The sequence below is a fragment of the Carettochelys insculpta genome, chromosome 1 (genome assembly GCF_033958435.1).
Source record: "Carettochelys insculpta isolate YL-2023 chromosome 1, ASM3395843v1, whole genome shotgun sequence".
Taxonomy (NCBI): domain Eukaryota; kingdom Metazoa; phylum Chordata; order Testudines; family Carettochelyidae; genus Carettochelys; species Carettochelys insculpta.
Window position 1 is genome coordinate 233206416 of NC_134137.1, and position 22945 is coordinate 233229360.

General features: G+C 51.9%; 1 protein-coding gene across 3 annotated transcripts in view; it reads left to right on the forward strand.

The window, feature by feature from the left end:
• The window catches only part of LOC142007091 (transient receptor potential cation channel subfamily V member 6-like), an 88775-nt gene that overhangs the window by 63589 nt on the left and 2241 nt on the right, over positions 1 to 22945 (forward strand). For 2 of the 3 annotated variants that reach the window (XM_074983625.1, XM_074983626.1), the window contains 9 exons: positions 1262 to 1437; positions 2058 to 2204; positions 5056 to 5268; positions 6585 to 6671; positions 6759 to 6835; positions 6995 to 7160; positions 9055 to 9121; positions 11347 to 11615; positions 12083 to 12189. In XM_074983625.1, the coding sequence (XP_074839726.1) occupies positions 1262 to 1437; positions 2058 to 2204; positions 5056 to 5268; positions 6585 to 6671; positions 6759 to 6835; positions 6995 to 7160; positions 9055 to 9121; positions 11347 to 11615; positions 12083 to 12189 (1309 nt within the window). The remainder of the gene's footprint in view (positions 1 to 1261; positions 1438 to 2057; positions 2205 to 5055; positions 5269 to 6584; positions 6672 to 6758; positions 6836 to 6994; positions 7161 to 9054; positions 9122 to 11346; positions 11616 to 12082; positions 12190 to 22945) is intronic. The other variant, XM_074983627.1, reaches the window with a different exon arrangement.

Sequence of the window (22945 nt, forward strand, 5' to 3'; positions counted from 1 at the left end):
GACTGTCTGACGTTGGTCTCCTCAGTTTAAGACAGATGCTGGTGAAAATGAGAAGGTCCGGCGAAGGCCAATAAAGGGACACAGAGATATGGTGGTATAATGTACTCAGCAGCATCCCCCCCATAACAGCACAGTCCAAACCAAGCCTAGGGAGAACCTGTGTGGTGACAGCAGGCTGGAAAGACTGTGTCTGAGAGCCAGATGCAGGGGCTACAGTTACTCTAGAGAGCTTTGTTGACAAAGCTCATCGAGTGTTTATACACAAAAAGGGTTTTGTCAACAGGCATAACGCTGCTGTCAACAAACAGAAGACCTCTTTTGACAGACAGGGCATCCACAACAGCGGGCAGCCCTGTCTGCTGTGCTTCTGGGTGCCTGTTCTGTCGAGAGAGCAGTCAGGCAATCTGTCTGCTCTGTTGACAAAGTGGAGCGCTCTCCTGACTGGCTTTTGTGTGTAAGCGCAATCTGTCTACAGAGGGTTTTTTTGGGAGAACTCTCCCGACAGTGACTTCTGTTGACAGAGAGCTGTAGTATAACCATAGCCAGAGAGAAAGCCACATGTCTATCTGCATGTAGCAACCTCAGTACGGCTGATTCCTGTCTCTCCTCTGTAGTGAGACACATCGGGGCGGGATTTATATAGGAAACAAGATGGCCTAGACTGGGGTTTCAGAATTTTGAAAGCTGCTAACTGAAACCCAAGAGGGGAAAAAAATCACAGCTGAGGGGTTGAGGGAGGTAACATTACAGCCAGCTAGTGGGGTGGGATAGCTCAGTGGTTAGAGCATTGGCCTTGTAAACACAGGGCTGTGATTGCAATTCTTGAGGGGGCATTTCAAGGGGCAGGTTAGAATTTTAAAAAAAAATTGTCATGGATGGTGATAGGTCCTGCTGTGAGGACAGGGGACTGGACTGGAGGACCTCTCAAGGTCCCTTCCAGTTCTATGATACATTTAGCTGCTCTGTTACAAGATGATTTGTTCCAGGCTAGAACCTTAAACAGCTTTTTGCCACACCAGCCACCTTTTGTTATTTTGTTTCCTGTGGATTGAAGGGCTTTCCATGGAAACTGCTTTTCCACATTGTCAAGTTGGGCTGTTCATACCATGCAGAGACACAGAGAATACCAGTGGAGAGACCTCTGGTACAGAGTCTGAGCAGGGTCTATGTATTAGCTGTCTGGGAGTTTGTCACCATTGGGAGGTGATTAGTATGTCCCAGCCTACCAGTTATCTCATCCCTTTATCTCTCTCCCCTACAGGCAATACCATTCTGCACATCCTGGTTCTCCAGCCCAACAAGACCGTTGCTTGCCAGATGTACAACTTCCTTCTCTCTTTTGACAAGAACGAAAAGGAGCTGGGAGCCCTGGACTTAATCCCTAACAACAAGGGACTCACTCCATTTAAGCTAGCTGGGGTTGAGGGCAACACTGTGGTGAGTTTGTACATGGCTCTTGGCTTTCATAGTTTCTGATGTTGATGAGGCACATCTCTGGCTAAAGGATCGCATAGCGCTTTCCAGATATCACCTGTAGGATCACTCACCCACCAAAGTGCAGCTGCCTCTTGAGAGGCACCCAGCAAATGTTCTGTGTGAGGAACACTATGGGAGAGAGTCACTGGAAGGGAGTTGTAATATTTTCTTCAGACAGTCCAAGGGAAAATGATGGAGGACTGGGTTCAGTGGTGAGTCAGAAAGAAGGGCGCCACCTCCTACCTCAAGAGCACCATAGCACTAGGTTCAGGCAGTGACTTAGAAAAGGAAACATCCCCTACTGAGTCACCTGAACACAGGCATCTAACACTGATGGGGCCTGAGGTCTGTACTGTCTCAGAAAGGAGCGCATCCCCTATTGACCGAGGAGCAGCTCTAGCACCCAGGTCTTCCATCTCAGTTCTGACCCAACCTAAATTTGCTTGGCTTGAGACCTGATAAGATCACAGTCCAATCCCTGTCTGCAAGGTTTCTCTAGACAAATGTTTTGGGCAAAGGTGGTGGTTTGGGTAAATGTGTACAGGCTATCATGAGCCTAGCTCTGCCCTACTTGCCAACAGATGTTCCAGCACCTTATGCAGAAGAGAAAGCACATTCAGTGGACCTACGGCCCCCTGGTCTCCACCCTATATGACCTCACAGAGATTGACTCATGGGGAGATGACCAATCGCTCTTGGAACTCATTGTCACCACCAAGAAAAGAGAGGTATGTTGGTGTGACAAACGAGGGGGTGGGGATTCTGCTTGTGCCACTTCTTAGTTGTGAATGGTGGCATGAAATTGTATTTTGAAATTACTGGCATGGAAAGCCTGTGTGGATGTGGGTCTCCAAGAGCCAGCAGGCTTGTGTGGCATGTTTTTGCTAGTGTAAGTGCAGGAATCATCCCGCTACTGAGGGGAGTTTTCCTGTCTTCTACACTCCCTCAGTGAAATGGGCCAGCAAAAGGGTGTGAGTCTCTGCTCCCACTTCCTTTACCCAGAGGCCTCCCTGACTCTAGGGGCTGCCCTTCTACTCCCCTGTGGGCAGAATCCTCATAACCCCAACAATACCAGGCACCAGATTCCTAGGGAGCTCAACCCCCAACCTTGTTGCAGTGACACAGGGCAGGAGTTATGCCATCCCCACTCCTGGGTGTTCTCTCCACACTGGACACTTCCCTGACCCACTGTTGGTTCCATACTGTTCTAAGCAAATACAATTTATTAACCAACAATCAATTAAAAAAAGAGAATAAGGAAAAAATGGAAAAAGTGAATGGAAAACACATCACTCTGCTCTCTGACACAGAGACCTCACACACAGCATCTCTGGCATGTAAGAGCTGGTCACAGGCTATTCCTTATCAGTCCCAGGCCTCCTTCTCAGGTCCTGGCAGTGCTGCAGGGATGCTGCAGGTCAGACACTTGCTCTGGGTGGCCAGACTCTACTCCCCAGTGTCAGCCCTTCCTGAGGCTGGCCTACAGGGCCTGCTGGCAGGTGGAGCTGCCCTCCATCAGGCTTATACCCAGGGTACCTCCTGCTCTCCCCTGCTGCTCACCACACCCAGCTCCAGCATGCTCCAGCCTCAGCTTCCCTCTCAGCTGAGCTGTCTCCAGCTCCCAGGGTGCTTCTCTGGCTCTGTGGCTGCAGCCCTGCTCCCAGTATGGATCTGCTCCTGTGCCGTGTCTCAGGATCAGCTCCCCAGCTCAGCTCAGGCCGCTGCTCTCTCCTTTGCTTGCCCTACTCAGTCTGACCCAGGCAAATCCAGCTCACACAGAGGATGGGACTTTCCAGGCCTCCTGACTCCTTCATAAGCCTGTGTACCCTGTAAGTCAGCCTGACCTGAAGCATTGGCCTCTTCCAGTTGCTCCCAGGGACTGTCAGTCTCAGGGTCCTGATTTCTCATTGAACCTTCCCCCTCCTTTTGGTACAGGGAGCATTAATGGGCATGGTGAGATAGGGGGACACATGGGCTACGTCTACACATGCAGCCAACATCGAAATAGTCTATTTCGATGAATAACGTCTACAGCTGTGTCTACACATGCACGCTACTTCGAAGTAGCGGCACTAACTTCGAAATAGCGCCCGTCGCGGCTACACGCGTCGGGTGCTATTTTGAAGTTAACTTCGACGTTAGGCAGCGAGACGTCGAAGTCGCTAACCTCATGAGGGGATCGGAATAGCGCCCTACTTCGACGTTCAACGTCGAAGTAGGGACCGTGTAGACGATCCGCGTCCCGCAACGTCGAAATTGCTGGGTCCTCCATGGCGGCCATCAGCTGGGGGGTTGAGAGATGCTCTCTCTCCAGCCCCTGCGGGGCTCTATGGTCACCGTGGGCAGCAGCCCTTAGCCCAGGGCTTCTGGCTGCTGCTGCAGCAGCTGGGGATCCATGCTGCAGGCACAGGGTCTGCAACCAGTTGTCGGCTCTGTGTATCTTGTGTTGTTTAGTGCAAGTGTGTCTGGGAGGGGCCCTTTAAGGGAGCGGCTTGCTGTTGAGTCTGCCCTGTGACCCTGTCTGCAGCTGTGCCTGGCACCCTTATTTCGATGTGTGCTACTTTGGCGTGTAGACGTACCCTCGCAGCGCCTATTTCGATGTGGTGCCGCGCAACGTCGAAGTTGAACATCGACGTTGCCAGCCCTGGAGGACGTGTAGACGTTATTCATCGAAATAGCCTATTTCGATGTTGCTACATCGAAATAAGCTATTTCGATGTTGGCTTCACGTGTAGACGTAGCCTACATGTCCTCCAGGGCCGGCAACGTCGATGTTCAACTTCGACGTTGCTCAGCCCAACATCGAAATAGGCGCAGCGAGGGAACATCTACACGTCAAAGCAGTACACATCGAAATAGGGATGCCAGGCACAGCTGCAGACAGGGTCACAGGGCGGACTCAACAGCCAGCCGCTCCCTTAAAGGGCCCCTCCCAGACACAGTTGCACTAAACAACACAAGATACACAGAGCTGACAACTGGTTGCAGACCCTGTGCCTGCAGCATAGATCCCCAGCTGCCGCAGAAGCAGCCAGAAGCCCTGGGCTGAGGGCTGCTGCCCACGGTGACCATAGAGCCCCGCAGGGGCTGGAGAGAGAGCATCTCTCAACCCCCCAGCTGATGGCCGCCATGGAGGACCCAGCAATTTCGACGTTGCGGGACGCGGATTGTCTACACGGTCCCTACTTCGACGTTGAACGTCGAAGTAGGGCGCTATTCCTATCCCCTCATGAGGTTAGCGACTTCGACGTCTCGCCGCCTAACGTCGAAGTTAACTTCGAAATAGCGCCCGACGCGTGTAGCCGCGACGGGCGCTATTTCGAAGTTGGTGCCGCTACTTCGAAGTAGCGTGCACGTGTAGACGCAGCTATGATGACCTGTTCCTGATGCTTGTCCCTTCCCATGCCGCTTTAATTATTACTCTGTGTTTGGCAGATAGATGGGGCCAGACCAGGTTCCCAGTCACATTTGCTTTAACCTACTGTGACTGTTTTCATGAGCTTGGAGTGATTTGCTAGCTTGCTCCTTGGGGTCAGAGAGGTGTCACACAGTGAATTAAATCTGTTGTCTATCTCTCAGGCCCGCCAGATCCTGGATCTAACCCCTGTGAATGAGCTAGTGAGCCTGAAGTGGAATAAATATGGACGTCCCTATTTCTGTATCCTGGCCTTATTCTATGTGCTGTACATGATTTGCTTCACCATGTGTTGTGCCTACCGACCTCTAAAACATCGACAGAGCAACAAAACACATGAAAGGGATAACAGCATCTACATCCAGAAACAGCTACAGGTATATTGTGTACGCCATGAAAACCCTTTAGCTCTTCCTAGCCTTTGTGGCAAGGTAACCCCATGTCCACACCTCTCTCTCTGGCTGGAGGGTTTAGGCTGCACTTGCCTCTGTTATTTTTGGCCAGTTGGTCAGTCTCTTCCCCTTCCCCTACCTGCAGCCAGAGCTCTCAGCCTCACTGGGGGAGGGGACCCAGGCACTCTTCCATCCCTTGATGTCATTTGCAAACACTCCCCAGTCTCTTTCTCTGTCCTGTCTCTCCTTATCACCTCTCAACTGCTTCCATATCTCATCCACCTCCCCCTCTCTCATTCTCCCTCTCTTCCACTGACTGGAACAGCTTTTAAAAGCCCTGCCAGCAGGCTGGTAGTGAGATCAGCTGGCTCCTGTTACTCCATTGCAGTTGCTTTCACCTGTCTGCAGAAACAGCTGTTTCCCTTCCTCCTCTAGTTCAGGCTGTGTCATGAGGTGCCTTCCTGACAAAGACTGCTGGCCTGACCCTGTTACTCCTTTCAGCCCAAGGGTCCTGAAGCACTTTACAGGCAGTGCATGCAAAGGAATACCTGAAGCCATCTGCTATCATCTTTCTACAGCACCACGCCCCTGAGGAGGATGCTGGGAAGTTGGGTTCAGCACTGACTCAGAGGGGAGAGCACCTCCTTGAGCACCGTCCTCAGTATATTAATGCCTCTTGGTCATGGGGGCAGTGCCTAAGTGCCAGCCAAGAATGGCGCCCCTATTGTGCTGGGCAATGAAACCAAAGAGCCCACAGTGTGGTGAGACCAGACAAATGCAAGGGGAGGAAAGGGTAGAACCCATGAGCAGAGCAAGCTATGTGATGGTGGCAAACAGTGAGTGAGTCCACTGTTTGTGGAAAGATGGGTTTACTTAGAAGGGGCCTGGCTACATGGAAGGGGAAAGGCAGACAGGGAGGAGAGGCTAGGTGGGCAGGTGTGGGTTAGAGCTGAAGTGAAGAAACTCACTTGTTTCCTAGGGCTGATTCTTCAAGAGCATGCCCAATTCTGGCAGAATGCACTGGGAGCTTCAAAACATCTCAGCATCGGTTCTGAGGTATCCTCGGTTAGGCACCCAAAGGAGGAAGCCTTGCTGGTACTCGCCCAGTGTTAGAGCTGGGCATAGAAATCAAGTTTCCTAGCTCCCACTGTTATGCTTGGTCCTGTAATCTAACTGCCTGTTCTGGAGACTATGGCAAGAGCCATCCTGCAAAGAGAATCTCTTTTTGCTCCAGCCTGTATGGGGCCTATGAGTCCCGTTCTGGCCATTTGACCGAGAGGGGCTTCCTTCTCTTCTTTCAGGAATCTTATGTGACTCCCGAGGACAATCTAAGGCTGGTAGGGGAGCTGATCACGGTGATAGGAGCCATAGTAATATTGATCCTTGAGGTAAGCCAGCGGAATCGATATCACTCCATAATGTTCGGTGCATATGTAAATGATCGAGCTCTAATTTGAACAGGGTGTTCTTCTTAGATTCCAGATATCTTCAGAGTTGGTGCCACCAAGTACTTTGGACAAACTATCCTAGGAGGACCATTCCACGTCATCATGTGAGGTTTCACCTCCCTTATTCCGCACAGACTGCTTTTCGGGTTGGGGTGGTGTGATTACAGGGTGTTAGTGGCGGGGAGAGACTTGAAGGTCTGGAGGTTGGATTGGGGAGCTCAAACGTAATTCTGATGCTCATGAGTCTGCCTCATTCTCTACAGCATCACCTATGCCTGTATGATCCTGGTGACCATGGTGATGCGTCTCATCAGCATGCATGGAGAAGTGGTCCCCATGTCCTTTGCTCTGGTGCTGGGCTGGTGCAACATCATGTACTTTGCACGAGGCTTTCAGATGCTGGGTCCCTTCACCATCATGATACAGAAGGTAAGCACGCCACCCACTGCCTAACAGAGAGGGAGAGAGACTGTAATAGAGATATCAGCAAAGACTGATCCTGAACAGCAGTTATCCAAGCATGCCATGCATCACCATGTGCCTAGGGTTGTATTTTGGGCCTCCCATCAGAATGAAAACACTTTCCCAGGAGTTTTTGGTATGGAATATGAGTTCCTGGAGCCAGACAGAACCTCTTGGGCCTTTATCTAGCAGACTTATCTTGCAGACTGTTTTCAAGGGGAAAGCAGGATACATCAGATGGTAGCTTTTTTAGGCAGCAGGCTGTTGGATTAGAGGAGGTAGAGTGATGCTCTGAACCATCATGATGGGGATTTTATGAAGGAAATCTCACTCACCCAGTCTGAGGGTGTGCTTGGGCCCATTGTATGCTACACAGACCTGCATGGCTGGCTTAAGACATGCCGAAGCCCAAAGCATTACCAAAAATGGAATTTAGCAATTTTTTTGTATTTAGAGGCCCCTCATAATCTGAGGCCCTAAGATATATCTTAAGAGAAGACAGAGGAGACTGGGAGAAAGCTTTAGGTGGAACGGTGCTTGAAGTTAGGAAATTGGTGGAGGTTTGGGAGTACGGTGGAGAGAGAGGGATGTTTCTGATAGGTGAAAAGTGTGGTTCTTCTTTCACAGACTGAAGTAGGCTACAGGCAGTGAAGGGTATAATGAACAGTAATGCCACGGAAGTCACTAAACTGGCAGAAAATGTGATTGGTCAGTTCAGACTGGTCGGTCTCATCTCCTGCCATATTGGTGAAACAGGCTGCGGGCTTCTCTAGTTCAATGGATGACACTGCTGGACAAAATATTGAAATAAGCAATTTAGTAAGAACATAAGAACAGCCACACTGGGTCAGACCATAGTTCCATCAAGTCCTACAAACAAACAAACAGACCACAAGGTGTCCTTCAGGCAGACAGCACACATGCTACAACACAAACACATTACATTACTATTACACATACATATTTGTTGGGGCCAGGTGTGTGTGTGTGTGACAGATTTGCTGGGCTCCAGGGTAAGAGATGAGCAGGGTGTGGGAAGGGGAGAGAGGAAGCCATGGGCTCAAGGTGTGGGGATGAGGTAGCCTCCACCTGCTAGCCCTTCAGCAGTTCTCAGAGTATGCTGCCTGGGTCTCTGGTGGTGAGTTAAAGGGCCCTCCACTACTGTGGCAATGGCAGTGGCTGCGAGCCCCAGACCCTTTTGAGTCACTGGGCTTTGGAAGGAGTTGTCCCCTTTGCCTTCCATGATGGCATGCATGTGTCTGGGGAAGATTACTGAGTCACAGAAATACTACTGCAGACTCAGCTGTCCGTCCTTGCACTTGAGCTGAGCAACAGCTGGATGGCCAAGAAGACACCCTTATTTTTCAGTGTTTTATGATTGACCAAGTATATTATGGAGAGGTTCTGGCTTTCCTCTGCAATACGAAATACAAGCCACTCTGCAGCCAGGCCACGAGAGTGTTAGGTGTACTAAAGCAATTAGCTCACGCTCCCTTCCATAGACGGGCAGCATATTTTCACAAAGTGGGTGTGTGTAATTAGTATATTACTTATCTGGAGACACTGAGACAAGATAGGTCAAGTAAATTTTCCAAGCTCACACAGCAGCTCCACTGAGATCAGAAGTCAGTTCTGTTGACTTCTAATGTCCTGCTTTGGCTGCTGGACGAGACTAGCTCAGACAGTGATCTGGACCAATATGACACGAGATGCAAGACTGGATGGACCATTTCTCTGTCCTGCTCTGGCAGCCAGCATGAGACAAGTATACACGGGCCAGTTAGACAACAAAGCCTAAATTACAGGGCCATCTTTGTCAGAGGGGAGGGTCTCATGGTAGCTGCTTTTGTTTCATCTGCAGATGATATTTGGAGACCTGATGCGCTTTTGCGGGCTCATGGCGGTGGTGATACTTGGCTTTGCCTCAGGTAGGTATGATGCTATACATAGTGTCTACTGCTGTACAGCAGGGTGCCATAAGGTCAGTTAAAAGACAGCAGGAGTTCAATGGATACCCTCCCAGGCACCATGTCTCCCACATCCACCCCGAGCATATTGGGGTTTTGTAGTACAGTTGTCTGGAAAGGGTTCAGCCAGCATCCCCTGTAAACTGTGCATTCATGGGCCGCTCAGTAGAGATTCAGCTTCCACTCAGCTGGTTAGCAAAGTGTCCACAGCTGGGGTTTTTATTTCTACTGGCATATATGCCTCGGTGCACGTGAAATTTGTTCCACACATGGACTGAAAAATGCCACATGTGAACGGAAGAGATTGCATTCCACTCTGCAGCTCCTTCCTAGCTTATTTTAGAATACGACACAGATCTCTCAGACCCTCTTTGTGGCATGTTTCCTCCACACTGCTGAGCTTTGAGCCACATGTTCCATTTCCCCCCACAACCGTCTTCCTCCCCTTTGCTCCGCCCCTTGCTATTCAGTCCATGCTTCCTCCTATTCCTACTTATTTCTCCCTCTTTCTGAGTCCCTGTAGGCGTCCGGAGCTAGGGCAGTGCCTGTAGCTCCGGAGGGGACCGCAGCCACACCGGCGGTCCTGGGAGGCCCAGCCCTCGGCTCAGGGCGGCACAGCAACAAAAAGGGTTACAACACAGGCCCAGCCCTCAGTCCAGGGCGGGCAGCAGTTCACAGTTTATAGTGCAAGCCTGGCCCAGCCTTCAGTCCAGGGCGGGCAGCAGTACAAGGGTTTGGAGCACAAGCCCAGCAAGGGCTTGCCCCGTGAGGGACGGGGTAGGGGGTCGCAGGCCCTCCCACTCCACTGCAACCCAGCCCGGGGCCCTGTGGGTTGCTTACACGCGACCACGGCGGTGGAGATCCAGGCCGCAACACACCGCCATGGGTTCTGGTGCAGCGTTCCCCGGGCCACTTCCTACCTCCACCTCCATTGGGGAAAGGTCCCAGTCCATCTGGTCAGGGGGTCCCGCGGGGTCGGCTTCCTCCGAATCGTCTACCTTTGGGGGCTCCGGCCAGTCGGTCATGTCCACATCATTGGGGTAGTCCGGCGGCGGTAGCACGGTGGGCCCGAGGGAATCCTGGGCCTGGGGGCTGCAGGGGCCCACTGGAGCTCTGGGGCAGGCTGCTCCTGGGGCCTTGTGGTCGCTAGCCCTCATCAGACTGGCAGGGCCCGGGGTTTCCTCCAAGGCGGGGGATCTCCACCGGTGCGAGGGTCCTGGCAGGTCTGGGAAGTCCGGGTAGTCCCCCTGGGGCATCTGGATCCGTGGTTGCTCTGGGCCGCTGGGGGCTTGCTCCTCCGGCCCAGCCGGGCAGCGACAAGCCCTCTGCCCCTGTTGCCAGGCAGCTCGCGCAGACACTCCCTCCCTGCCTGGAGGCCCAGGCTTTAATGGGTCCCGAGCCCCGCCCCTGGCCCTTCTGGCTCTAGGCCCTGCCCTCTGAGGGGCGGGCCACTGGTGTTCTGGCTCCGGGCCCACCCACCAGGGCTTCTGCGCAGCCTCCTCTGCCTCTGAGTCAGCGGGAGGCCACAGTGGCTCACTACAGCCCCCTTCCTACCAAATTGTCCCATCCCTCTGCCTATCTCTCCCTCCTTTCGCAAACTGATACATCTGCCTATGAAGTGATTGATTCTGCTATCTGGGGGACTTCAGCAGCCTGGACATGGTGGGAAATATTCGGGACTGGTGGGCTGTTCTGAAGAAATACCCATATCCCATGATGAGGCTGAGCCCACCTTTCTCCTCCAGAGGGGATAGAGTGTGACTTTGTTATTCACTCTTCCTCCAGAATTTCCAGTGTTGTGTGAGCACGCTGGCCCTTAGTACAAAATAATTTCAGCCTGAGAATGCTAGGATTTTTTATGCCATCCTGATGTCATGATGAAGGCTCTGAGCACCACATGAAGTGGGGATGTAATGTTAGAATCAGAGACTCCTAGGGCAGGAAGGGTTGTCTAGATAACATGTATCCCAAACAGCACTCGAGACTCGTAAGTGACCTCTGAGTTCTGTGACTCAGGAAAGTCCCGAGAACACTGGGGCTGGCTGATGCAACTGAGATGAATGGCTGCCCTGGGCTGAAATCTATTGCTATACTGTTGTTTCAGGCGCATGGTAGAACTGTGCAAGGCAGGGCAGTCAGAGCCGAGGCTGCCTCTCTTATTTTCCCTCCTTTCTCCTCTGTGCTAGCTTTTTACATCATCTTCCAGACCGAAAACCCTGATGAGCTGGGCCACTTCTACAACTACCCTATGGCTCTCTTCAGCACCTTCGAGCTCTTCCTCACCATCATTGATGGGCCCGCCAACTATAAAGTGGACCTGCCCTTCATGTACAGCATCACCTATTCTGCCTTTGCCATCATCGCCACCCTGCTCATGCTCAACCTGCTCATTGCCATGATGGGCGACACCCACTGGCGCGTGGCCCACGAGCGGGACGAGCTCTGGAGAGCACAGGTGAGGGTGCTGTACAGCCACATGTGGAGGGGCCTTAATGGATAGCCTCACCCTCACTCTGAACTTAGGAGAGGGCAGGGTCAGGGGCTCCCATTGCAGCATGTGTATAGCCCCTGAGTGATGACCACCAAGCTTGAATTCCTTTCTCACATGAGGAGATGTGTGGGTTCTTCCAGCTCAGGGAGAGGTGAGTTCTTGGCAGTGGAAGGCATGATTGTTTCATGGGGAGGCTATCCAAGAATGAAAAAAACCATGGAACAGAAATTTATTCCAGACCAGGAAGTCCATGCAGAGGATGACTGTGGGCCCCATTGTGTGGGTATGTGTGTAGGTATGTCACTCCCGTGTGTCTATGAGAAGTCTAGGACTCCATCTGTGAGCCCTTGATTTCCTGCTATGTGTCCTACCTGCTTCGCCTGCCTCTGCAGCCCATGTTGCCGTGCTAACACCGGTTTTGTGTTTTGAAGGTTGTTGCCACTACTGTCATGCTGGAGCGGAAACTGCCACAATGCCTCTGGCCTCGCTCTGGGATTTGTGGACAGGAGTATGGCTTGGGGGACAGGTGGTACCTCAGGTGAGGGCTAATGGGCTTGGCCAGGTGTTAACTAAAGCTTCTTTTGTGCAAACCTGTTAGAGAGGAAGATGAAGTTAAGGCACTCTGCTGATACAGCAGTCCCCTGCAAAAGGGAGTTACCTCATGTGGAAATGGGCTTGGCTCTGCAACCTGAGGGTAGGCATGCCCCATGCGAGAATCATAGGACTCAGAGATGGAAAAGACCTGTGGACTCACACCTACGTCTAGCTTCCATCCACTCAGTGCAGATCATCTTCCAATGTTGTCTAGTCCATTTTATCAATAACCCAGCTTGTAAAAGCTCCCAGCACAGTCAGAGCCCAGCACACCTCACTGTTAGGCAGTGCTTCTGGGTATGCAGCCTTAAGCGCCCCCCGCCCCCCAATTCCATGCTTTCCATGAAGAAAAGGATACTGAAAGCTGACTGTGCAGTTCTGCACCCAGGCATTTATCAGTTGGTACCGTGAGGCTGCACTACAGTGATCTGGCACCAGAAATTGCTGTTGGAAGAGATCTTCCGACAAAACTTCTGTCGACAGAGTGCGTCCACACACACAAGCGGATTGGAACAGTGATCCGCTGTCAACAGCGAGCAGCCAGACTGCCCAGCCGCTGTCTCGACAGAACAGGCCCCGGAACCTCATCAGACAGGGTCGCATGGCTGCCAAGCTCTTCTGGGAGCCTTAGCCTCATACCCCCCTGCCTGAGTTCCCTGCCCGTGCTGAGGCTTGCCTGTGTCCACAAGGGATAGCATAGCTACTGCAGGGCTCACATGCCTTCTGTGAGAGTTTGACCTTTCCAGGTGGCCATGGTGCCAGAGCAGCCCCCAGGCTTCACTGGACTTGACTCCAAGCGGCGCAAGCTGCTGATCACCTTGGTCATGGCTGTCTTCCACCTCCTCTGGGGGGGACGCGTGTGACCCTGCGACTGAGGAGCGTGTCCTCAGTGCCTCAGGGCACCACCTGCACCTGCACCTGCCCCAGCCCTTGGTTCTGCAGGGCAGCAGCCCAGCCGTGGCCCCTCCAGCCCCGGCCTGCCCCCCTGGTGGTGGTGGGATGCTGGACCTCTTGGATACTGCTCCTGGGCTGGCCAGCTCTGGGCCCTGGGTGCAGCTGTAAGGGAGAGGAAGGAGAGATGTTGAGTCATTCCCACCACGCAGCCCCCTACCCCCCGAGCCAGGAATGTCCTGGAAGCACAAGCATGGGTGCCCTGCATGGCAGGCCCTGCCACACAGGGACCCCATGGTGCCTTGGGGACTGGGCAGACTACTGCACACCTCCCGCCACCAAATGGGCTAGTGTCCCTGGGGGGCGTCTGGACACAGAGGGGGCCCTATGTGGGTGGTGGGTGTGCTGGCCCCAGCCTGGCACTTCCCAGGGCCCCACCACATGCCTGTGATTTGTGGCACTGTCCACAGAGGCAGGTGCTGCCTGTCAGCTGTGGGCAAGCCCACAAGGTGAGGGCCGCCGCACTCCTCAGTGGTATGGCTGGGGTCAACCTGGCGATGCGCATAACACACACCCTCCGCACACATACCCCAAGCCCTGGGGCGTGTGACCATGGGGTACTCATCGGAGGGTCCCTCAAAGAGGTCTGGAGAGGCCCTGGACATCAGCTCGCCGGAGATGACCAATTCCAGGGTAATGATGAGCATCCCCTGGCTGAACTTGGGGTCTGTCTCAGGCTCCAGCTGTGCCCCTGGCAGGGTCCCTGGCTATGTCTGCTCTGGTGGGGGGGCTCCTCTCTTGTGTCAACAGTTGCTGTGCTGGGGCACCATCCTTGCCCCCCAGGAGCTGGTGGAGCTCTGCACAGAAGGGGCAGGTGAATGGTCCTGCCCCCAACCTGTGCCATGCACCCCAGGCCCGCATGTACCCCTGCCTCAGCTCTTTGACCTTGGCCTGCACCTACTCCAGGGTGCAGGTAGGGTGTCTTCAGTCAGCCAGGGCTGCAGTGAGGTGGGTGCACCCCAGGGTGTTGAGCCTCTTAGTGCTGGCATCCAGGAGATGGCCTCCTTGGCCCACAGGCTTAGCAGGTCCTGCAGCTCCAGGCCACATGGGACCTGGTGATTGCAGCCCCGGGGTGGGTCCTGGGACTCCTTGGGCTGTTTCCCAAGGACTGTAGGGTTGCGGGGGCGGGTCTTGGGGTGGCTGGTTTTCAGTCTTCGGTTGTTGTATGTGGCTCTTGGATATGTTGGTTAGCCGCTCAACATGCTGCTGCTTGTACTCTCTCAGCCTCCTGCCACAGGGTTTTCAGGGCTCTCTGTGGCTTTAAAACTGGCTGGAGGCAGAGACCATAGAGGTGTGATTGCCGTGGACAGGGTGTCCCCTGCCGGCCAGCGCCATGGAGGACTGCTTGGTTGACAGAATCTGTCAACCAAAGTGTTTTGCCTCGTGAGGGAGAGGCAGAAGGCTATTAACGAACACCTGCCACATTTTTAGTGTGGACGCTCCACGAGTTTTGTCGACAACACTCTCTAGTTTAGATGTAGCCTGAGTGAGAGAGAGTAAAGGTGGACTCAGGGTTCCCTGACACCTTCCAAAGCTTTAAAACTATCAAACCAAGTGATTTCAGTGTTAGCCTAATGTTTAGATTTCTCTGGGAAGAGAGTTCAGCAGTTCAAATGAGAAACATTTTAAATGTGCACGTTTCCACACATGCACAGTTAAGAATTTGCTCTAAGCGTGCGCCTAATTTTCTAGTGGGCGGTGTTTGATATAATTTTCAAAAAGTCTTTATATTTGTCCAGTAAAAATACATGCTTTTCCAATCAAGTAAACAATGAGCATTGGGTACAGTTTGGAAACACCCAGAACCTTTTAGTTAAAATTAGTATTTCTCCCAACAAGTTAAGACACTCATTCTCAGTGCAGATTCCATCCAGGCCAAGTTTGAAACCAAAGCTATTTTTGCTGCAGTTCCCTCCAAAGACAATCATGTGCAGAACTTTCCTAACGCGGGAAGGAAAGGAAGCAAGTTGTGCTTTATTTTCCCCATCCTGGCTGAACTTGAAAATAGCTGAAGGGATTTTGTTCTGTCTTTCCAAACCAAAAGAACAAAACAACAAAATTCTATCACACAGGCCTTAAGTTTGGAAGATTATGGCAGCCCAAAAGGTGAATCATTTTGGAAAGTTATGAGCATTTGAAAACAGCAGGTCATAATGGCAACTGTTTTGCGACTTTAATGATCGCAAATGCTATTATGTAGCCATTAAAATTACGGTTCTTTTGATAAGACAGCATTAAGGTGAAAGTTTTGCTCAGAAAAGTAGGTATGGAAAATGGCCTTTGTGAGTCAGCATGTCTGACCCTGATATCCACCAGATGTTGTATGGATGTGAGACAATGGCCGTGTCTACACTAGCCCCAAACTTCAAAATGGCCACGCAAATGGCCATTTTGAAGTTTACTAATGAAGCGCTGAAATGCATATTCAGTGCTTCATTAGCATGCGGGCGGCCGCGGCACTTCGAAATTGACGCGGCTCGCCGCTGCACGGCTCATCCCGAAGGGGCTTCTTTTCAGAAGGACCCCGCCTACTTCAAAGTCCCCTTATTCCCGTCTGCTCAGAGGAATAAGGGGACTTCGAAGTAGGCGGGGGTCCTTTCGAAAAGGAGCCCCGTCGGGACGAGCCGAATGGCAGCGAGCCGCGTCAATTTCGAAGTGCTGCAGCCGCCCACATGCTAATGAAGCACTGAATATGCATTTCAGTGCTTCATTAGTAAACTTCGAAATGGCCATGCAAATGGCCATTTCGAAGTTTGGGGCTAGTGTAGACACGGCCAATGGGTGATAACAAAAGATTCTAAGAGAAGGATATAGGCGTTCAAGAGGAGTTGTTAGAGAAAGATCCTGAGAACAGGATGGATGCAGAAGGTCACCACTGAGGAATTAGATAGGAAGATACATTTGAAGGACAACCTACTGCAGAAGGTCATACAATGGAAGTTACAGCTATTTGGGCATATTTGCAGAATGAACGATGAACGGAAAATCAAGACCCTGGTATTCGGCATAAAGGACGGTTCGAATAGGAGAGACAGACCTCACATTGGGTAGATGATATAGTAGATTGGTGCGGAGATAGTCTACAGAAACTAAGCCACTCCACACTGGACAGGGAAAGACGGAAGGAAATAGTGAGAGAGGCATCAGACACCAATGGGCGCTGAGTCCATGGTTGTTGATGATGATGATGGTGATGAGATCCACCAGATCTGCTGACTTCATGACTAAAATAACTTCTCATTGCTTTTTACTCTTGGTTCTCTGCAGAGCCAATACAGCTGAGTGAGAATAAATTGGAACCTATTCCTTGCATGCAGCATCAACAGAATTTTTCATCACGTGTCAATCTGCTACCCCTGTGCAAACCTACTGCTGACAATAGGGTTGGGCAGATGACACCATCGATATAATATGAAGGCAGATGAATTGCCTATGCAGAACTGAAAGCTTAATTTGACCTGCAGAGCCTTTATTTCAGGTGATGATGTGTGAGATGAAAAGAGCCCAGCTTGGTTTTTTTTCAATGTATTTAGGTAGGAATTTTCAAAAGAGCCTGCATGCTTAATACAGTAGGGTCTCAACATTCATGAGGGCTCTGTGTTGGGAACCCTTGACAATGCTGAATTTTGCGAATATGGCAGCCCCAGCTGCTGGCACTTCCTGCTTGGGGGCTTTGGGAAAGAGGTGGCTGCTGGAGCTCCATGCCCTGGATCCCCAGAGAAGTGGCCACTCTGGCCACTCATGAATAATTACATTTGCGAGCCAGAGGTTCGTGAATATTGAGGCTCTACTGTACTGAAAATTATGCACTTGAAAATCCCACTAGGTCATTATCTGTATCTTTAGGCACCTAGAGACCTGGAAAAATCTGACCTTAGATTCTGGCTGAGAGTTACTGTCAGAAACAAGCATCCCTTTTTCGTAAACTGAGTGCAATTTGATCAGAAGTCACCAGGGCTCATAACACTACAGAGTTCCTGTCAGAACAGACCTGCTCTGTGAAAAGGAACAGCAATTTGGAATTCCAGTTGCTGACAGTAGGTTCACGCCGAACTATACTGCACAAGTTCCATCCAAACTGTAGGGTCTGCCAGTACAGGAGCAGTGTCTGGAATTAGACTGAGTAGGGAAAAGCTCGCACTGGGTGTCCGTCTTCATTTCTTCAAGGAATAAGCTGATCAACAGCTGGGAATGCCATGAAGAAATTCCCCCTCATAATATTATACCGCTCTGGGAGGAGCACTGTGGGATGGGCTGCAGTGTTAGCAACTAGGAGAAAAAAGACATGCAGTAACAGAGCGACTGGACTTTTCCAGCCCACTGGCCTGCTTTTCGCACTTTGCGCACCAGAGCACAAGGGGAAGCAATTTCTTGTTACTGTCCAAAAGCAGGAGGGGCCTGACCTGAATGAATGGGCACAGAGTTTTCACATCAGTTCAATGCAGCAGTTAAAGTCACACTGACGCGGGACAGCTTCACGTTCAGAGCACTGCGACACCCTGTGTGCTGGAGTGTACTGTAAAATCTGGGGGAGGTGCTGGCTTGCAAGATGAAGGATTAAGCTGCATGAGCGTGGGTGTTGCTCTGCTGGACTGCCTGTCAAGTTCCACGAGAACCTAGAACGCTCTATGATCAAGAGAAGTTGGCCATGCTGGACAGCTTGTTGCACAGACCTGTGTGCATGGCTCAGTGTTCCCCTCTCTCAAGGCCCCTGTGGTATTCTCCTGACAGGGAAGGGCCAGGTCCTTCCAGACACAGAACCTTGCTATCAGCTTAGTTCCATTTGTGCACATCTTGAGAACTTTACAGCTTTTTATCCCATTGAGATAGCATAACTGGGGATATTTTTGTGCTGGTACATGCTGGTACTGGCACCTCAGTTGCTCCAGCCCAGCCCTGTGATGGGGGACCCCGCCAGACCCATGGCTGTACACTGGCTGGGGCATGCAGCTCCAGCCACAGGAACCTGCCAGGGCTGAGGGAACACAGGCAGTCCTGGGGCTGGGAGCTCTGCTGGCATCTCCAGCCCTGGGGACCTGGCCGAGGAGGGAAGTGGGTGGGTACCGGCCAACAGTAGCACTAGCTATGACTGTCTGGATAGGAGATAATGACATACTAGAGAGACTAAGGGTGTGGCTCCATATCTTAACTGAAAGTCATAGCAGTCAGGGTGATTCCACACCCACCTCTCAGACATTCTTTGGTGTTTCTCCTCATTCCCTCCCCACCCTGAGCCCAGAGCCTTTCCTGCAGCTCAGCAGGGCATGTGGTGTGGGATCTGAGGAGCCACCCAGCTCCTTCCCCATGAGATGGCTGAACATCAGCCGTTTTTCTGTGAAGGGAGAGCCAGGCTCTGTGACCCTGCCTCAGGCAGAGGGCTAATGGGCTAGGAAGAAGGGATGCTCTTAGCAAAATGTAGGCAAACGCTAACTGATCCCTTGCCCTCTGGCCCTAATGTCCGCATTAGCACTACATTAGCAAATGCGAAACCAAGTCTGGCCTTAGGCTGCAAGCCAGGCCATTTGCCCACTCCTGTCTGGGTTTGTAGGAGCGACAACAATGTCTGTGTTACCATGGCCTTTCTCTCCCATGCAGGAATAGATACATAACCCTAGTGCACCTGGCTTCTTGCTTGTGGGCAGGGCCTTGCCACGGAGGTAAATAAGCCAGTGCTTGGGTACAGCAGTGGGTGCCGACTGACTTTGGCAGAGGGACCAGAGGGAGAGGGCACTTGCTGCTTGCTCTACTTTTTAGCAGCAGGACCCAAGAATTGCCAGACTGGTGCAGATCCTGTTAATTTAGTACCCAGTCTCTGACAGTGCCCATTTACAGGAACCTCACAGGCAGGTGTCAGGAAACCCAGTGTAGGTAATTATGTGGGTACTCACACTATAACTGTGGTTCTCTGAGATACGTTGCTCATATATTTAAGAGTTAGGGTCGTGTGTGCATGACGGGTGGAAAGTTTTACCTTAGTTGCTACCCGTCGGGGGATGGCCTTTCCTTAGGAAGCTGCTTCATGTAGGCTGCTTTGGGAGGGAGTGACAGCCAGCAGGGGGCTTTGGTGGACCCACAAGGGAGGGGCCAGGTGGGACACCTTCCTCTGCAGGTACCACAGGGGGAGGTAGGCGTCCACAAACAACTGAATTCGCAAATGTTACTTCATGAATGTCTCAACCTTGCTGTATTAAATGCTGTTCTGCCTGCATAGTCTGTGCACAGCTCCTGCACTATCATCAACCTTTCCAAGCAGATTACAGGTTAAGTGAAAGCCTGGCCCTGCTAGCACCAATGGCAAGTCTCCCATTAATTTAGAATGCAGCCAGGATTTTGTTGTGTGTATAAAAGAGTCAGGAGCCTTAACTCGTGCCTGGCTTGGCCTACCATTTCCATAGCACAAATGGAAGTGTGTTTGGTGAAGCCACTTTGGGGAATCCGTGGGACAAGCTGTGATATTAATCCTTTTGATGCAAAGGGGGCAGAGTTTGGCCCTCTGTGGGAAAGGGTTCATTCATAATCCCAGTGTGGGTAATTCCCAGTAATAGCTGGCCCATAGGGGAAGTGCAGGGTCCACGTCGATTTCATTGCCCCGCACCCAACACAAACACTTCCAGATCTGGGGTCTCAGCTTGGTGGACATGTGCTGGAGTGGTGCTGGTGTGGCAGCCTATATATGACCCTGCCACCCCTTCTGCCCCTCTGTTTCTTCTTGCCAGCTACTCTGACAGAGGGGAAGGAAGGTGGATTTTGCACAGATACAAGCAACACATCTGCTGGAATTGAACTTTAGCTTCAGTGTGGCAGGGTTTTAGAACCCTTGTGCTCTTTTATCCTTGATATTGGAATTGTGGCTGGTTTCATTACTCACAGAAATGCCAAATGTTTTCCTGATGCCTTCTAAGGTCTTTGCCTCAGTGAGATTTTGTGCAAATGACTTCCACAGGTGTCTTATTCATGGGGTACTAAAAGCACCAGATAGAGGGAAGCAAGGCAACACATCTCAAAGAACAGTTACAACAGTGAGTAACTGTTTCTTCTTCTTTAAGTGCTTGCTCATATATATTCAAGTTAAGGGATTCACAAGCCAAACCCAGGAGGAGGGGTGAGAGTCAACAAGCTGCTGACCCAAGGACAGCAGCCCTGTAGGCTGCCTCCCATCTGGACTGCTGCACAACAGTATAGTGTGGTGTAAAAGTGTGTACGGGGACCATGTCGTGGCTCAGCAGATTTCCGGGAGAGGCACATGAACCAGGAAGACAGTTGAAGGGGCCTGCGCTCACGTAGAATGTACCATAACAAGCAGTGGGGTAACCTTAGTTCGATCATAGCACGTTCATATACAGGACGTCATCTGGGAAGAGATGTGCTGCGATGAAACTGGAAGCCCCTTCATACAATTAGCAACCGCCGCAAAGAGCTGTGAGGTCTTGCAGAAGACCTTGGTACGATCGATGCAGAAGGCAAGCGCCCGCATCACACCTACAGAGTGCAGCTGCTGCTCCAGCGGGGAGCTGTGTGGTTTAGAATAGAACACGGGAAGAAAAATGGCCTGGCCAGTATGGATGCTGGAGACTGCTTTCAGGAGGAAAGCTGGGTGAGTACGGAGGTGAACCTTGTAGTGTATGGGAGCTCCGACCTGAGGCCCAGTGCTCAGACACCCTTCCGGCAGATGTCATAGCCACCAGGATGGCCACTTTCCAGAAGAAGTAAAGGAGGGATCAAGCAGCCAAAGGTTCAAAAGGTGGGGGGGCGGGGCATGAGCACCCAGAACACCAGGTTAAGGTCCCAGGCCAGAACCGGCTGGTGGGTGGAGGCGATCCATGCCCTGGAGCAAGCACCCCACCACAGGGTGTATGAATACAGAACACTCGCCTTCCCCCATATGGAAGGACAAGATGGCTGCCAGGTGGAACTTGAGGAGGAAGAAGTGAGGACTTGTTGCTTCAGGGAAACAAAGTTGCCAAGCATCTGGGGGACAGAGGTGACCACAGGTAGGAGGTTGTGTTGACAACACCTACTGGAGAAGTGTGTCCACTTAGCCAAGTATGAACAGTATATCGATGGCTTGTGGATGCTAAGGAGGACCCGCCGCACTCGATCTGAGCTGGCCTGCTTGATAGGGTTTAACCATGAAGCTGCCATCCCATGAGGTGAAGGTCCGGGTGGCAAAGATGACTGTGGACCTGCATGAGGTGGTCTGGAAGCAGGGGAAGCTGAACGGCCAGGACCACGGAGAGCTCCATCATCGTGGGGTACCTGCAAACCTAGAGGAACACCTTGTGCATGGGAGGTAGGGGAAGGTGTAGAGTACCCCAAGCTCCCCAGTATCAGGGATGCATCCACGAAGGCACCAGGGCTGAGGCCCCAGAAGGAGCACAACTGAGGCGCAAAGAGGTCCAGCCAGGGAAGCTCCACTTTTGAAAGACAGAATGGAGGAAATCCACATCAATTGACCGCTTGTGAGAGAGGAACTGGTGACTGAGACCATCTGCCAGCTGGTCTGGACCCCCCAGAAGACAAGACCCCTCCAGGTGGATAGAGTGGCCATGCAGAGTTCCCACTGGCTTCCAAACAGAGTGGGCAGCAGCATGCCCCCCAGCACCCCCCCCCCGAAGATTGACATATGGCTGTGGTATTGTCTATCAGGACCGCTATACAGCACCCGCAGAGATGAGGTAGGAAGGCTAGACAAGCAAGGGAAATTGTCTGAAGCTCATGCACATTGATGTAGAGGTATAACTTCTCTGCCAACCCCATTGCCTGAGTGGCAAGATGCCTCAAATGGGCCTCCCCCAGCCCAAAGCAGATGTGTCTGTTACTGGAGACATGATCAGTTGCAGCGCATGAAAGGGCATGCCGATCAGCATGTTTTGGAGATTTAGCAACCAGTGGAGGATGTGAGAGACACTTAGTGTCCCTGTGATGACCAAGTCCATGCCATCCTGGCCGGGGTGATACACCAATGTCAACCACACCTGGAGGGGGGTGAAGGTGTGGCTTGGCAAATGGAACCACATATGTGCATGCTGCCTGCGGCCCAGAAAATAGAGGTACATCCTGACTGTTGTGACCAGAAAGTCAGGGAGTGTAGAAGCTGGGCTGGAGCCTTGAAATCATGGTTGGGAAGAAACGCTACCAAACTTGATGGCATCAAGAACTGCCCCGATGAGCTCTATGCATTCAGTTGGGATCAATGAGGACTTTGCCAGAATAAGCAAGAGTCCCACCTTGTCCAAAGTTTCCCTAGTGAACCACATTTGGGGCTCCACCTGGAAAAATGAATGGTGGGAGTAGCAGGGCGTGCAGCCGTAGAAGTGCGAGCACCTGTGAGGTTGTAAGAGAAGGGAAACTGTTCCCCACCTGCTGACAGTCCAACACTAGCTAACCAGAAACTATTTACACAAGAAAGAGCTAGGGAGCGGTGGCTAGCAACAAGTACTCAGCTGCAGTTCCCACTGAATGGTAAGAAGGAGCTCGGGTGGTTGGTCGGGTCAGTAGGGTCATATATAGGGCTCTACACTGGCACTGCTATAGGGGGCTCCACAACTGACCTGACAGGTAGAAGCTAGGGTAAAGCTTTCTGACAGCGATGCATGCGACACAGGCACACCTAGCTTGTACAGATATGAGCAAGCGCTTGAAGAATAATTTGCTATCCATTGTGCTCTTGCGGTTGCTGGTACTGCAGAAGAGGTGGAGCATAGAGAGTTCCCTCTCTGTGTCACTGCCCACTGCTGGGTGAGGGCCCA